The 17,842-nt window shown below is 39.6% G+C and overlaps 1 protein-coding gene across 1 annotated transcript in view; it reads right to left on the reverse strand.

Annotated features, from left to right (window-relative positions):
* Positions 1-17,842, reverse strand: part of LOC121898530 (arf-GAP with Rho-GAP domain, ANK repeat and PH domain-containing protein 1-like) — a 53,142-nt gene that overhangs the window by 12,377 nt on the left and 22,923 nt on the right. Inside the window, exons 6-19 of the mRNA XM_042413690.1 lie at positions 16,854-17,006; positions 16,347-16,416; positions 16,065-16,185; positions 15,659-15,843; positions 15,123-15,229; positions 13,874-14,073; positions 11,733-11,818; positions 10,975-11,157; positions 2,444-2,618; positions 1,721-1,855; positions 1,389-1,524; positions 1,111-1,213; positions 258-450; positions 121-166 (exon numbers count right to left, since the gene is read on the reverse strand). Of these exons, the coding sequence (XP_042269624.1) occupies positions 121-166; positions 258-450; positions 1,111-1,213; positions 1,389-1,524; positions 1,721-1,855; positions 2,444-2,618; positions 10,975-11,157; positions 11,733-11,818; positions 13,874-14,073; positions 15,123-15,229; positions 15,659-15,843; positions 16,065-16,185; positions 16,347-16,416; positions 16,854-17,006 (1,893 nt within the window). The remainder of the gene's footprint in view (positions 1-120; positions 167-257; positions 451-1,110; positions 1,214-1,388; positions 1,525-1,720; positions 1,856-2,443; positions 2,619-10,974; positions 11,158-11,732; positions 11,819-13,873; positions 14,074-15,122; positions 15,230-15,658; positions 15,844-16,064; positions 16,186-16,346; positions 16,417-16,853; positions 17,007-17,842) is intronic.

A 17,842-nucleotide genomic window follows, 5' to 3' on the forward strand; every position in this document is an offset into this window, starting at 1 on the left:
AAGGGAAAAGAAAAATATTAGAAATGTTTAAGAATAAGGATTACATTTTTAAAAAAAAACAAGCAGGCTATTATACTGTTTAAAGTGGTTTTGAGTTCTTGGTTTATTCTCCCCTCTCACCTGCCTCTCTCCACCAGTACCAGCACCTCATTGTCTTGTTGGATTGCTGTGAAATACAAAACATAGTGATCATGTTACTCAAGAGAGCAATTCTTTCATACACGACAAAGTTCACAATATGTCTGCGTCTCACTTACAGAGTTCATTCAGTTTGCGGAGGTGTATCTCCTCTCCCTGGCTGTTCTCCAGATAGGCATGAAGCGTGGAGCCCACCAGAGCGAACCAACCGACTTTGGATGTTTGCAGGTTCAAGCCGTCTTTACACTTCAGCCGCCCGATCCGCTCAAAACCCAACCTGAGCAAAGGCTCTGCACTGGCTGGGATAAAGCTCTGCAAATAAAAGGGTTTCATTGAAGCTTTGTAATATTTCGCACATTAATTTGTTGATTCCCTTCCTGTTTGATGATGCCTCTGAAAGCAGTTTTGTGCATTACTGAAACTCTCTGCTAAAGCCAAGACTAATGAAATGATTAGAGGAAAAGCGAAAGCTCTTGTAGTAGAGTGGAATGCTATGAACACAGAGTGAGTGGTGTGTGGAGCCACATACTGAAGTCACAATTTAAGTGCTGCACGACCCCGTGCATCACTCTGACAAATCAAGTTGTTTTTACCCAATTTTTAGCAGACACATCTGCATCAGTTTCAGAATGCAGCACAAACTGTCTTTCAGCAGCGGAAAGCAGAGGGTCAAAGTAACTGATAATTTTGCATCATCATGCAGCTGATAATTATCTCATCTCGTATGGAGTGCTGCTGTGAAGGAAAGTAAGTGACACAGGAAACAAGTCAGCATTAGCGAGCTCTGTCCTGACCACTAGGCAGCACTTCCTGCGTCAGCATATCTCAAACTGGAAACCTTTCATCATCTGTGTTGTACAAGATCAGAAAAACTGTACGGGTCTATCTAAATAGAAAACGGAGAATTTGTTTTTCTAGACCAAGAACGCTACTGTCCTATTCAATTGACTACAACATGCATTCGGTGGTTACCTTGGCAATGGACTTGACCCATTCCTTGTGGCTATCTGGGTCGTCAGTGCCAAACAGATAAAGACGCTCTGATTCTGAGTAGAGTTCAAAGGTATGGTCATACCTGAGGGTAAAAACAGGAGGGAAAGGGAGAGAAATGCTTTGTTTATGTGTACTGACTGACAGAAAACTGACTAATAACATAAAGATTTACTTTTATCTATATTATTTTAATTTTTTTGTTATTAATAATTATTTACAATAGTCAATAGAAAAGGTGTGTGTGTGTCTGTGTGTACCCATGCTTTTCAGACGTGTCAACAGCCAAACAGACTATCTCTGAAGCCTTTAGAGCTCCGTTGGGGTTTGAGTTCCTGTCACTCTCGTAGTAGCTAAATGTGCCATCATTCAACGTGCACCAGCGACGACTGAACTCTACATGGAAGAACAAATAAAGATTCAGTAAGCATAATTATACAAATGGCATTGATACTGTATTTTTGTGTGTTTAATGTCTGATGAACCTTTAACAACGTGGCTTCCTTTAGAAAACAGCTTACAAATATTCATTATTACTGTTCTTTAACACTGTAAGGTGGAGTGTATAGTGTTACACGGCATACTTGCATACCCTCTCTAGCCTTGCGCTCTGTGATAGCCCGAGCCATGGATGCAGTCTTGAACAGGAAGCCATTGTGAGACACACAAGGCGTTGCTGAGTAATGTACCGCCTCCATGTCCTCAACCCCCTCTGACCGTGGCAGCTCTGTAGAAAAAAAAAAACATTATCATCTCTGAATTAGGAGAAATGTGTCTGATGAAAGTGAAAAAGAGAAATGACTAACACTAAAAACACTTCTGGGTATGACAAAAATATGTTGGGTTTTTAATAATAAGAAATGTCATCATTACTGGTATGGTGACGCTGGTATGATAGTAGCATATCAAAGACGGTTTAAGGAATATGCACTGAATTCTCCACACAATCATTTTTAAATATTATAGTTATACAGACAAACAATACAGGCACAATCATGCTTTCTAAGCACAATATGAAGCAAATGTCATTTGCAACGTGTTATATACAGTAATATGTACACTAGAGCTGAGCGATTGTCATCCTGATTGTACAATATAATCATCCCAAGGCATTTTTTCACAGATTAACATTTGAGGATAGAATTTCTTAAAATATGTGTTGAAGATATTATGTTGACACAAACTAGATGACAACACAGATAGACAACAATCTCTAACTCTAACAATTTCATAAAAACACTATTCGACCCTAATGAAAGTGTCATTAAAAACAAAGATGGTAATGCGAGTCTGTGCGTGTGTAGTCATACTCTACCTGTGTTGAGATTGTGGCTAAGTAACTCAGCCTGTAAGGGTTGTGAGTGTGTGTTGGCCAGGGAGAGAGGGGAGGGGCAACTGGCCATACCAGTTGAACAGTTTACATCTGCACCGCAGAAAATCAGGCTTAATGTCTCCAACACGTCGCTGCTCTGTACATTTATACACAACGCCTAGGGGGAGAGAGAGAGAGAGAGAGAGAGAGAGAGAGAATTATAAGTATAAGAAATACATGACTGAATGCTGTTGTACATGAGTAACAGCAAGAGAATAATATGTTGCGCGTTGGCATAAGGAACAATGGCCTCCAGCCTTTGAATGCTGCTGTAAAACTTAAAGTCAAATACTATATGTAAAGGTACCATTTGGCTCTAGTGAACATACACATACTGTATGTCACACATCAAAGTCCAACGAAGTCTGAACTGGCCTAATACAGTCAACCACCATTATAGTAAGATAAAATAAATACACAAATTATAGGAGTACTATTTGCATAGTGTTTGTAATATCATTGCACTACTATTAAACTCTGGTCTGGTTGAGAGGGAAAATACAATGGGGTAGGAAAGGGAGATGGAGGATTGGGGCATGAAAGTGAGACACTGAAAGAAGACAGAGGGAAGGAAGAGAGACAGTGTGTGGGGAGGAATCCAGTGACAGCGAGACAAAGAAAGAAAGAGATTAAAAAATGTGTAGGAATGATAATATACTGATAATAAACAGCTGACTTTTGTCCTACGCTCCTGCAGCTGCTGACCTGGATTTAATCATGTCATGTGATGCTCTGACAGCTTTTTGTTTCGAAGGAAACAGCTGAGGTTAAATTCAAACTGCACAACCCTATTATACACAGCTGTGTGTGTGTGTGTGTGGGCAGGCGTTGAAACCTGCAGTGGTGGGATCTCTCCTGAGCCAGCACCACAAACAACATAATCAGCTTTCTGATTGCTTTACTTTGGCCAGTACTTGTCAACAAGGTTATGTCTTTTACAAGTAAAAATTAATGCAGTCTTCTCTAGTAAAGTTGAAAATTAAATATTTTACTGTCCATAAAAATGTCAACTAATTATTAGGGGATTTATAGGGCCAGTGGAGGTTATTCTTATTATGATAAAACCACTACCATAGTCTTGTGCCAATTGTTGAGCACTCTCTAAATCCACTGCATGCACATTTAATAACAAAGCAACCGGGAGTCATTTCATAGTGATTAGTCTGTAAATCCAGGTGAACCTTTTGTTTCATTTTAGAGGGTCACTGGTTAAATAAACTCACCTTATAGCAAAAGTAAAACTACTTAGTCGGAGGAACTTATCAGTCTATATGCTGGTTGTTGTGTAGGGCTGCACAATTACTTGTGAAGTGATTATTACGTTTGATTCATTGTCATGTTATATTAAATATACAAAGTACTGTTTGCTATTTCACCGGAGGTCCTATTATGGGATTTCCATTACATCCCTGTGGAATTACAACCTTTGTGCAATAAGAAGCTGGGACCGAAAACAAAGGTTAAGGTGGAGATGTACGCAGAGATGGTGGGAAAAAAAAGAAAACCCATCTTTTGGATGCACATCATCATTTGTTGAAAGTTCAAAACAAACAGATACAAATGTTAAAGACGAAAATCTTCCCACACCCTGAACACAAAACCACTGCTTTAGTTCCTACAAGTGGATTATCATCATCATGGCAGATAATCCAGTTTTAAGCAGATGATGACAAACAAATACCGATTTCTGCACCTGAAAACAATCCCAAGGACAAAATCCCAGTGTTGCCTTTAGACTGTAGCTATGCCTTAAAACACATTTTGATAACAAACACTACAGTAAGTATGATTGACAGTATAGACTGGATGAGACATAGTGAGTAGACTGAGAGATCTATATTACTATAAACCCAGATTTAAAGAAAGAGGAAGGAGGGGGAGGCAGAATAGGAAAGATGTTATGAAAAGGAGGATGCAGTGTTTTTTCAGCTGGGGAACTAAACTCAGACTCATGCAAACACACCCACACACACACACACACACACACACACACACACACGCGCGAGTCTGCTTTCTGTTAAAACCAATAAGCTCTTTTGGATCTGATTGACAAATTCCACAGCAGTCTGTCACAAATACAAAGAACCCCTCCTCTATTTAAGCACAACTGAGTTTTTACACACACACACACACAAACATATTAACAAAGATTAAAATTGCACAAGATAACCGCACACACACACACACACACAAATTAACAAAGATTAAAATTGCACAAGACACCCACACACACACCCACCCACACCCAAAAGACACAGAGACAAACTGTATCTCTCTCTTCAGACACAAAGAGACAATTGGCTCTTTTATACAGAGATCCTGCATTATTATAGCCGTAAAGAAGATCCGTCATCAAGCCGCCTTTGCTCCCTGTCCCGCTGTGCCGGCTGTCCCTTTTTCCACAGACGTTGGTCCAGCTCTCCGTAGCCGGTTTATTGGCGGAGCAACTCTGTCCCCCCACTCTGTGTCTGTATCTTTTATACAAAACAGTGAGGCGGAATAAAGGCACAGCATTCCCGCCTTTGACAGGTTGAATAAAAAGGGGCTAATATCAAAGACTCAAAAAGTTGTAGTGAGGCATCTGGAGAGGAGCATCTTCTCATGCACATACACATGCAGAAAAAAAGTCAGGCTACATTCAGAGTAATTTGGAGGCTAGTCCGCCATAGTTGTTGGCAGCTGGTCTTTGTTTATGAATGAGGCAAATGATAAAAGTGATGTTTTGGGGTACTCTTGGCTACAAAAAAAAAAAAAAAATCAAAAAGGAAATCCTGCTAAGAGGCCAACTTTCTGTTGGTTTCACTGTCTCTGTAAATGTTTCTTTGTGTTTCAACACATCTGATCACACTGTATTGTAGCAGAAGGGAAGGAAAACGGGAAAAACACAGTCTACCTCTTTAAAACTTTGAAACAGGAGTTGATGCAGTAAATGAGTGACTCCACCCGGGTTGAGGGGGAGAAACAAGTCCAACTATAGTGGCCAGGGAACAGTTAAAAGACAAAGGTGACAGAGTTCAAAAGATTTAATCCAGTTTTTGAATACCCACAATCTGAAAGAGTGTGAGTGTGTTTGCTTGGAAAACTGGATGTTTGGGAAACTCTGAGCTAGACAAGACTGTTGATAGACATTTTTATCATGACCTTTTTCTTTGCCCAGAATTTTGTCTTTTCCTTTGCCAGTGAAACAATTCAAGACTCCTGCACTTGCTTCTTGTAATTTTTTGCCTCTTTTTGTTCTGAGAAAAAATTTAACTGGGTTTTTCACCATAAATTCAGATTTGACACAACCTGAACAACAAATAAAAACATATGTTTACCCTGCTCTACGCCTTTGGGGCTATGAAAGAACCCATTTGCCCATTTGTTGCCTTCCATTTATCTACTTTAACCAGCACATCAAACTGACCACTTTGTTTAGCTGTATTGATCTACAAACCAGAAAAAAAGTGAACAATTGAGATCAATCTATGCAAGCTAGCATTAGCCACCTACACCTTATCTGAAGAGAGTCATTGCAGTATAGATACAGTATCTAGTTGCCAACAAGTACAGATCAGTGACACATTCCTAAGCCTGATAACAGTCTGTGTGTGTGTGCTTTCTAGTAAAACTGAACAAGCCAGCCCTCTGTCCCATGTGGATGTACATGTGAAGGTTTGTGTGCTGTATGTAGGTCAGCATACTGTGATGTATCAATAGCCTGCTAAAGTATGTGCCTCCTGACCAAGAGCAGTGAACCAATCGAAACAAAGTACAATGAGGAAATGGGTTGTTTGAGTTGAGACCTCACGCCCTCCAACATCTGCTGCCTATGAAAAAGAGAGTAATGTAATAACACACACACACACACACACACAAGCAGAAAAGAAGGGCAAGGGAATTCAAGAATCTGACCAAATTTCCCCAGAGAGAAAGAGAGAAATGGAGAGATTTTATCTGGGTGTGTCTAAAAAAGCCCTAAAATCACAGGCCTCCATCTGGCCTCTGCAGTTATATGGGACAGAATTGGAGGAAAAGAAAGAGATGAGAGAAACAGAAGAAAGAAAAATATTGTGAAAGGAAGATGAAAGCCTTTGAATCGGTCACATTAATCAGCGGCTGGTTGTGCTTGGCTACAATCTCGACATAATGCACACAGACTCCCCGTGAGTGCACACACATACGCAAACACATACAGCCTACTCCGCTTTGTCTGCTTTACCGTATACTCAACGTCCAGCCAAGAACACACCCACATTTAGACATGTGTACACATGTCCATATATTAAATCCAGATGAGGAGGACTAGTTTTTTTTTTTTTTTTTTTACATATGTTCCATCATTACCTCACCGGGGACAGTTTAACCAGAGAGGGAGATGAGGAGGGAGGGAGGTGGAGGTGAAAATCCAGACAGTTGAAGGAGGGGAGAGAGAAGAATGAATATGAAACAAATGACAAACAGACACATACAGAAAAAGAAAAAGAGGGAGGAAAAGAAATGAGAAATAAACAAGAAAGCAGATCCCAACTCACTGTAGAAGACAAAGACAATTTACGATCCAAAAATCCTACAGTGTGAATGAGGAAATAAGGGTTTGGAAAAGGGAAAAAAAGATGAGACAAAAGAATGAGCGACAGCAGGGAAGCGAAAGAAAGAGATGGAACTTTTCTTCTATGGACGCCACTTTCCACAACAATCAAAAACACAAAAAACATGCCTGTAAACTATTTTAACTACTACCTCACAGCTTTGTCACCACGCTATAATAACTACCAACAACATGTTGATTGTCACCAGCACGCGGTCAACAAACACACTTGGATCAGTCCTTGGTAGCAGAGGAGAATGTGGTCGTCCAGGTGGGAACATACTGTATGGACTAAAGTTTCTTTATTTTTATGCTCATAATAAAAATGGGACATGTGATCTCTGATGAGGGATCAGCGAACAGTGAACTACTTTTACAATCTTTAGAAACAGATAGCTCCTTTTTAACTAATACAACAAAGCAAGGTACTGTAACTCAAACTTGGCACCACATGCATGCAAACGCTGACTGCCAAAACTTCTCTCAGTGTTAAATAACTCATTCCCATACATTTCTCTGCCAAACATCTTGTTTGCTCCAACCAACAGTCAACAGGCTTTTTCCATCTTCTCACAAACACATAAACCACCATAAACATTAAAACATTTTGTGAATCAGTGACTGTGATTTTTTTTTATTCTTAACATAACGGTGACAAACATACAACACAGTATGTGTCCTGCAAAAACCTCAAAGATTTCTCAGAAACCAGGTTGATTTTCTGTGTGACATTTAGGATTTTTTTTTACATGCATTAACATGTTTCAGTAGAGCAACATGGACATTATGTTCTTGAAATAATTCTGATGTCTCGCAAGAGAATATGAAGCATTATTAATGAATGGAAGACTATGGAAAGCATCAATAGTTGACTAACTGACAGAGATGAAAAGAAAGAGAGCATAAGGCTAAGGGGGGGGGGGGGACAAAGCAGAAAGGAACAAACTGAAAGAGGGAGAGAGACAATGATGTCTATTGACAGAGGTGAGCCTATCATCCACTCTGAGTAGACAGAGACCACATGCACACAAACACACGTAGACAAACACACACACAGTTAGCGAGAGCGGCACAGGCAAAAAAATGCAAAAAAAAAAAAAAAAAGGCACACAGACATGCCTACACACACATAAATATGCATGTTAACAGATCTCAGCCCACACCAGTGAACAACATACACACAATAACTCTAATGTGCACACAGTAACACACAACCACGGCACATCAGTCCTTAAAGTCTGAAATATGAGTTTGTTCAACTGCACTGAGATCACATACTGTCAGAGATCCAAAGTCCACTAACCCACGTATAATGCATATCTGTACAAGCACTTCTTGCCCTCAATAAGACACACATCCACATTGACATATTTTACAGGGCTAATACACAAGAACACACAGATACATAACACACTTTCACTACCCTGTCCTACAGCTCTGCAGCATACACAACCTTACCTGCAAGATTTCAGTTCCCTTCAGTCACTCCCCTGTTTGAATGCCAGTCGACAAACTAAGTCGAAAATGCAGAAGAAAAGTCTAGTTTGTGAAGATCAAGTCTTACAGAAAGTTAAAGGAATACCATCCACTTACAAACAAGAAAAAAAAAGTCAAGAGTGAGGAGACAAACTTTCTTCAGCAGTCCCAGCCAAACAATGAGGGGGACAGGAGGAGGAGAAGGAGGAGGAGAGGAGGAGGAGAGGAGAAGAGAGGGAGAGGCGGAGTTACAGCACATTCCTGCTACAGCAGTGAGTAATGATGTCACATTTCAAGAAAAAAAAGGAAAAACAAAGAAGAAAGGAAACTGAAAAGTAGGGATAAAAAAAAAAAAAAAAAAAAACAGGAGTAGATCAACAAACCTGAATTTAGTCCAAGACTTTTGCTCATACAGCACACAAATATTCTCACTGTTTCTCCCTCCTTAAAACACACTGCCTTACTGTCAGTGTGCTTTCACATAAATACATAGTTAACACTTTGCAGAGCCTACTATTTCTTAAGACACACCCTAATCGAAAGATCAGCGGAGCTGAAGAACTTTAAGAAATCAAGAAAAACAGGTGGAGCAGCAATCACTGAGGTTACTGTGTTTCAACAGAGAGGAAGTTCTGGATTTAATGAGAAAAAAATTCAAACAGTCCAGAAAAATCACAATCTCAAGAGACAGCCTTGTTGAGCAAGAGCTGTGGAGAGAAAGTAGTAACAGGAAAAAGAGATAGCCATCACAGAGGAGGACTGAATGGAGAAGGGAGGACCAGCAGCCGCACAAACTGTCTTCAATCAAAACAAACTATGATTGGTGTGTGTGTGTGTGTGTGACAATAAGTAAACTTCCTTTATCTCTTCTGCACATCCCACACACAGTGACTCACACACATACACACAAATGAGCTGAAATGCTTGAGGGAGGAAAAATAACTCACAGTCAGGTGCTAAATGTGACTCACTCACACACTCGGCATGTCTGAGAGCAGTCCACATTGTTTGTGATAAGTGGGTTAAGCAGCTAATGAGTGACCCAAAACACTAAGACATTCACTGCACACAGCGGAGCACAGAAAGGACACAATAGAAAACCTTCAAACCTTTTTTTCAAAAATCTTCCCAAAGGGTTTTACTGCTGAGTTTTACTGAATCATCATGAGCAGACACAGGTTTATAATCTCAAAGGTCCCACAGACAAGCACGGAAGGACATCCAGGGAGGGCTGCTGTCAAGAGGTAGTTCTTTGACAACGCTGTAATGTCTCCCTTCAGTGAGGCCACTGCTGATTCTCTCACGCCACTGGTATGAGCTTATATGTTTTGCAGACACTGGTGACTCAGAAGCAAGCCAGGAATTCACAGTTGAAACCTACATTAATATCACTCTAATGTCTGTGTTAACTTTACTTTGGCTCTGAATGTCAGTTATTAAGATTACTGAATTTGGCAGAACGTGCTTTACATGTTGGACTTAATCAGGGATTCAGCCCAATTTTGTAATCTAGGAACCTGCCTTTCACTCCAGCTGCAGTAAGTTCAAATCAGACCCTTGAATGTAAAGTGACAAATTGAGTTTCCCTGAATTAACAAGCTCGGAAATGAGAAAAAGTTTTAACCACTAAGAGAATTAACTGAAATCTGGCTAATTTATTGTCAGTGACTGGAGAGAATGTAAGACAACATACTTTCTATTTCAGACTTTTGAGATGAGTGTGCTGAGTTCTTCCACATCGCTTAAAAGTATGACAAAGATTAAATATTCTCCTTTAGTGCAATTTCAGGCTCTAAAAAAATGTATCTACATGTTCTATAAGACCCGTTTTGTTGCTTTTGTCTGTCTGTAACAGGTCAGTACAAGACTCCAACACTGAAAGGACTAAAACACACATATAGTCATTTCTTAGTCTTAGGATTTTAGTCATAGTCTGAGCTGTGAGAGTGCAGGTGTACAGTACAATGTATGGTGTGTGTATATGCTGGTGCACACGCAAACTCCAGTCACAACTAAGCCTGTGACCCCCTATGAGACATAAGCACACACACCACTGCTGGGAAAAATCTGCTGTAGGGCACTGCATTGTGAGGCAACAGGAAAACTCAATATGTTCAGCAGCAACGGGTGTTAGAAAGCGAATAAATGAATTAGGACACCATGATGGATTACAAATACAATTTAGTCACACTGGATTGCATAACCGACCATCTCTAAATCACACATAGTCTCTAAATCCTCCCTGTGTTTGAAAACCTTTCATAAGATATGTTGACCAACTCTGCAAAAATCCCAGTATATTCTTGTATGTTAATGCTTGAGTGATGTCTCAACAACCATATAGAAAATGCAGTGTGTATGTTCACGTTGAGATGGGAGGATACACACAGATGAAAGCAAAGAATTAAAAGGAGCGATGTGATCTTACATTGTTGAGCTCTTTCTGGTTTCCGTACAGAGGGTGGTACTTCCTGTATTTGCCCTGGCGGTATTTGTTGGTGATGAAGCGCCGTCTTTCTTCACTGCAGCTAGATGGTGTCAGAGCCTCACTTGGTGGGACGTTAGCTGCCCAGAAACTGTTTACCCGCTCGTTGCCTAGCAACAGGAACACCTGCGTCACAGGTAGGGTTAAGGAAAAGTATTTCCACATTATTAAAGGTGCATGTGTGTAGAAGCTCTACAGTGGTCAAGATGTGCATCATTTTCTGACAATACACACCATGCAGTTTATTAGGTATACATGTCCATTATTAGTATTATTATATCTATTGCATATTGAGGCAGGTTACCAATACTTACTCCCCTCATATATGTAAATTACAATAATGCAGCAATACAATAATACAACACCACCACTAACTACTGCCTCAGAAATTACCACGTAGCCAACACAATGTCAACACAAACATCACAAAGATTTACTACAGGGCTAGAGTTAAGACAGTATTACTTTGTAAAAGTGTACCAAATAAACTCTATCTGGGTTCAAGCAGCTGAATAAATTGCTCATAAATAAAGTAGTTCATGTTCCTTTAGGGATATAAATTTGGTGGTAACATCTTACATTTATAGCCAAAGATTGTGTGTTTATTACGCATAAAAACACTAAAATCCAGGTCTTATGAAATTTAAGATTATCTGTGTGTGTGTGTGTGTGTGTGTGTGTGTGTGTGTGTGTGTGTGTACCTGTACAAGCTCTTCTGTCCAGACCTTCCTGTCCATCTTCAGACTACGAACTTTAGAGATGCTAGGACCCAGTCCTCTGTGCTCTCCTGAAACACACGCGCACACAAGTCCATGTTGACATACACACACTGATTTTGAAGACAAATTACATCTAGACCAGTATTTCTCAACCTTTTATGGGTACTGGACCCCCTGCATATTTTGATTGGTCCTGAGGACCTGCCTCTAATACAAGCCTGCTTCATATGAAGGCCTGTTACCTTCTGCAGTAGAGCTAAATAAAGGTCACCATTTGAGTAAATACAGTATGTCTGTAAAGGCCATAGGATCTTTTTAAAATATATATTTTAATATTTCATGGACCCCTTGCAATTACACCACAGACCACTAGGGGTCTGCAGACACTACCAAAGAATTTACATTGATAAGAAGTGAAAGCTAATTGGTCGTTCCATTGCAACATCAGCACGCAGCAGGAGAGCTCCACCTACGCCATGTTGGACTGAAGGCGACTAACATATTATCAAAACCTTAATGACACCAATTAAACGTCCCACCTACAAAGTGCTATACAAAAGTAAAACAATTTTTTTCTATTCTAGTGTCATATATCTAATGCCTCTACTGAAATGGCCAGTGTTGAGCAATTCTGAGTGTTCCAAATAGAAAAACATGACATGACTGAGCAACTTTTTGCCCCGCTTCAGAGGAGCAAAAAGTGAGCAATGGACATAAATGGAAGCTAGAAAAATAAAGGACTGTTGAGATTCTGAGAAACCAGGCAATCTCAAACTTTTTCATGTTGAGGACCTCCAACATAGATGCACAGTAGACCACAGACCCATGTTTGAGAGGATTATGTCTGAAAAAGTCCTCTCTAAGAAGATACATTCCCTGGAAGTTAGTGTAATATAAGTGAAATTAATCTATTTGTGCTTTTGCTGGGAACCCCTGCAGCCCTCTCAAGGACTCCTGGTGGTCTTTGGATCCCAGTTTGGGAATCATTCTTCTAACTTCTCAACTTGATAACCACATTATAAAGTGGATATAATTAGGGATGTCAGAAGAACCAATACATGGATACCACAGACACAGATACCAAATCAATACCAGCATTTAGAAAATTATATGAATACCAGTGTTTTTACTTATCAGTGGTATCAACACCTCACTCTATAACTCAGTGTTATTATTCTAATATAGCCAGAATGTGTTTATTTAAATGTTGAAACACTGCAAACCAAAATAAGAGCACATAATCACACAGCTGTATTTGTTGTTACAGAATCACATTTCATACAGTTTCTCTAATTTGAAATGTTTTTGGGCAGCTTTGCTTTCTACTTGAATGCTACAGGCCAATATTCAATTTGTAACTTATTCTGTGTCTGCAGGCTGTAAAAGTTTCTGTTCAACTGTTAATGTTTATAAAAAAGTTTTTAAATAAAGGAGTGCGTCCTGCATGGGATTTCTGGTTTTGCCATGGTATTAAATCAGGTACTGGGAGTAGCAGAACTTCAGTGGTAATTATAGTATGATGACATCACTAGTATATACTGTGAGTGTCATACAATTTACTAATGACTTATTTTGGGAAATTTTCTATTGCGCTTCTAGTTTGGCTGAGATATGCCGACTTTGGGCATGTAAGATGTGATGAATTTGAATGAATGTGACGGTGTTTTAGATCCAAAATGGCGTCAGCGCTACAGAAGCGCCATCTAGTGGCGGTTGTCAAAAAAGCACCAGAGTTTTGTTTCTTGTGCTTCTATACTCTTTGACACCACTGTGAAATGCTACGAGTTGGGCGCAGCCACTGTTATAAGCAAGGAAGTATTTTTTCGCCAGGCTAATTGATATTTGGCTTACATCCTTTTCACTCTCATTGCAACACACAACAAATCTCCATATACTCCTAGTATCCTCGCACAATTCTTAACACATACTATTCAATAATGATATTCATTCAGATCAAGTGGAAATGGTTGAGTAATTTACATCCCTGCATAACATTCATGAGACAAAAAAAAAAAAAAAATCAGAAATGTATGAAGCTGCAAATATTCAAAAAAATTAGGACAATAAGGTCAAAATCCAGAAAACACTCACAAACGTACAAAGACAGATTCACACACACAAACCTGCGCATCGTTTGCAGACCACCACGCACAAGTTGATGGCTGCCCACTCCGGCTTGGGAGCCCCACAGTCAGCACAGAGACTGTTGCTAGGTTCCGCCCAGATCCGATTTGCCACCTCGCTGTTGGACAAGGCTTCACCTATGGCATTCCGCATGGCGTCCACCCACTGCTCTTTCAACTGCTCTGACTCTGCTATAAAACTGCGGACAGAAACAAACACACGATTGACTGTTATTGCCAACATGACAGTATCAGTCCAATTGCTCAGGAGTACACTGAGAACTGACTCTTATTCTGCTCTTGCTTTGCTAAATATACTTATGCTGAAGACTGGAAACCAAACACACATATATGCACACACACACACACACACACACACACACACACACACACACACACACACACACACACACACACACACAGACAGATTTGTGGCTTGACGCAGACTCCCATGTCTGAACCCTTCCTCTTCTCATCCGTCTAACAACGTGGTTGTTAAAATACTTGTACACACACACATAACACACACACACAAATGAGTCAAATGGCTGCAGAGTCACAAAGTTTTCTATATATAATCACACAAATGAACACAAAAACACACAGTTTTTGTCTCCTTTCTGAAAGATCCACCACACATGCAGAGAGACACATACATGCAGTAAATTCACACTTAGACAGACACACACACACACACACACACACACACACACACACACACACACACACACACTCGGTTTGGACTCTTATACAAATACACAAGCCTTTTCAGATTTCCCCATCCTGTCAAGCTGAGCCGCTGCACTGCAGGCTGTGCACTGTCAGCCAAAAGACCACACACACCACACCAGCACATGATGATGTGCACACACATCCCCTTCACTCCTCTTCACACACACAAACACACAGACTCATACAAAGGCCTTTTCACATTCTCAAAAGACGTCCAGCTGAGGACCCTGAGGATGGATAAACGGTGGGAGTTCTCAGTAAAACAACATGATCTATTTCCCATAAGTATCCAAGACTTACTCAGCCAATGACATTGAAGAATGAAGAATGACCATCTCCACGCATAACCATTTTTTGGAAAAACATAAAAACATTCCTGAGGTGAAAAATGTAATAATCTGTCAGACTATAGACAATATGAACAGTGGATACCTACACAAACAACACGTCCAGGTCAAGTTTACTGTACAAGATAGAGTGTGAGTGTGTGTGTTGCCTTTGTGTGTACATACAGTACCTGAATATGCGGTAAGGTGTGGTGAGGTCAAAGCTACGACGATCGGTGTCTTTAACGTTTCCTACATTCATCTCGATGGATGTGATACCCACTCCTATACGGTAGTCCTGGAGAAAAAATATTTATACTGAACTGTGAATGGCTCCAACACATTTTTGTTTGAATATTATTAGATGTTAATATTACTGTTGAAGAAGACTGAAACAATCTACACTAGTTGAACTATCAATATAACCTTGAACCTAGACACTTAAGTTAATGTTAGTGACTTAGCTTAACCTTAACAAAAATATCAGCCTGTCATTTCAAAATTATAAATCTTTTATGCTACAGTGAGTGCCTTATGCAAAGGCAAAAAAAAGTTGACAAGCCTGGAAAATAACACTTACAGTATGTTTTTCCGTCAATTATGGATCAGCAAATGATTCTTAATCAACAAATATAACAAGAATATTAAGGTACAGTGTAAAAAAAAAAAGATAAACCGTTCATTATTATTTTCTCAGCTAGACACAATAGACACATATGATCCTCACCTCAATGCCTTTGTAGAGAAAAACCTTATCTGAGGCGACAACAGTATAAAGTTTGGAGCGTAACCCTCTAAGCTCCAAATAGCCCTGATATTCTGGGGTCAAAGGTGAACCAGGGCTCATGATACTGCGCCTATGGCGCCCCCCAGTGCAGTCCTGCAGTGCAGTCACCCATTCCTTTCTCTCAGCTGGATGTAGGTGCAATGAAACAACAAATGCAAAACCAGACATGAGTACATATATATGCATTAAAACATGCATGAAATAATCTATTTGAATCTATATGAAGATACATGCACATTTGTGTATGCATAAGACATAGGCAAAACGCATATCACAAACAGTAATATATAGTATTTTTTCTATATGTGCAACCATATAGATAGATGACTGGACAAAACAGACAAACCTTCAGTTTCAGCCCTGAAGATGAACGTACGGTTGTCTGTGACGACCTCAAACTTCAGCTCTCCCACACTGACCACATTAGTGATGAATGCCGTTGAGATCAACCCTTTAGAATACACTTCCTATAACAAACAGCAACAAGTCTTTGTAAAACAGACCAATATCATAACATACAGCATGGAGATAGAGTGTGTGTGTTCATGTTTGAGTGAGTGGAAAACTGAGTCTCAGTCTACTTCGGTTCATGTGAGAGTAACTGACGGATGCATGTGTGTGTTGTTACCTTGTCATTGTCAAAGTATCTCAGGTAGTCAGCATCTAGCTTTACCCAGCGTCTCTGATAATAAAGGGCCCTGTGTAAATGTGAGGACACACACACATAAACAGTACATTAAAAAGCATGAAGCACATAACCACTTTACTGTACTAAAAGAGGAACTAGGACCAGAAGTCATGCATTGTTAAACTGGGTAGTATTTTGATGTGTTGCTTCCATTAGATTGTGGGCTTAAAGCTCTACGCAAAGCCCACAATACCTATTATTCAGTTTCAAAGTTATTACATGACCAATAGAATGAAAGTGGTTAAATAGTTTAGTTGTGGTTGTGAAGGTATAAAAACAGCAACACCAAACACAATTTGTAAATAGATAAACTGAAGACTGGTGTACGGTCTTTTGACGTTTGAAGTGTGATGAAACTTCAAGACGGTGCTAATGTCATGTACACAGCAGATGTTTTTAGATATGTTTAGCTAAACCTTGGTTTGTGTGTGCATGTGTCATTCATACCCTTGTGGTGGATTCTTGTCCAACCAGCCCATTTTGATGACAGCTGTGAGCTGAGAGCTGTCTTCTTTAGTGGCTGAAGCCAGTCTGCCAGTGTCTGGCAGGTAGAAGCTGCCTTGCAGGCTGTTGATGCCATCATCCTGCCATAGTGTATTACTTTGGATGCACAGAAATAAACACATAAACACACACTTTGTATGTAACAATATTAACAGAAAGAAACCTAAATAAAAATCTGTGCCTATTCCTTTAATCTTTCTGTAAAAAAAAAAGTGCCACAACCCATTTACTGAAACCAACACGCATAAGTTCTGTCTCACCATGGAAACAAGGGTCATTGCCTTAAAGTATCAGCAGGACGCAAAAAATATGTTACAGTTTTAGTGGTAGTTTTTGTCTAACTCATAGTGATGACTATAATTGACAGTCCTATGAAACAAGAGACCAGTTTCTGACCAGGTTTACAATCAAGCTGTACATAGAAAATAAAAATATATCTGTATATATAAATATGTAGTCAGGTCCTTAAAATCTGCTTTTTTAGCCCTATTGCACACTTGCTTCTATATAATAAAATAATAATAATAATTGACTGTCAACTTACTAAGGGTAGGGATGAAGCAAGAACAATGGATCACCTTTATGCCTTTATGTAATCAAAGGTGACACAGGAATGTAAAGAGGCATCCCTATTTAACACTGACTAGGCATTTACAGTATAAAGGACATTCCCATTTAGACTGAGATTCCTGAGAGTCACTACAGAAGTACTCCCCTTTACATGACCTATTCGCAATATTTACAACTACACAACAGCTGCTTTCATTATAACAAGTTCAGTAGTAAAATTACATTCATTATAGTAATTCATATTTAAAAGACACATTGGTGCTTAGAATTTAATATTTTATGTCATTTCTACTGAATGAACCACGAAGGCTGAATTTGGGGTTCACAGAGTTTGAGGCACACAGCAGTATCATGCTATTGTG

This window comes from Thunnus maccoyii, chromosome 6, assembly GCF_910596095.1.
Source record: "Thunnus maccoyii chromosome 6, fThuMac1.1, whole genome shotgun sequence".
Classification (NCBI taxonomy): domain Eukaryota; kingdom Metazoa; phylum Chordata; class Actinopteri; order Scombriformes; family Scombridae; genus Thunnus; species Thunnus maccoyii.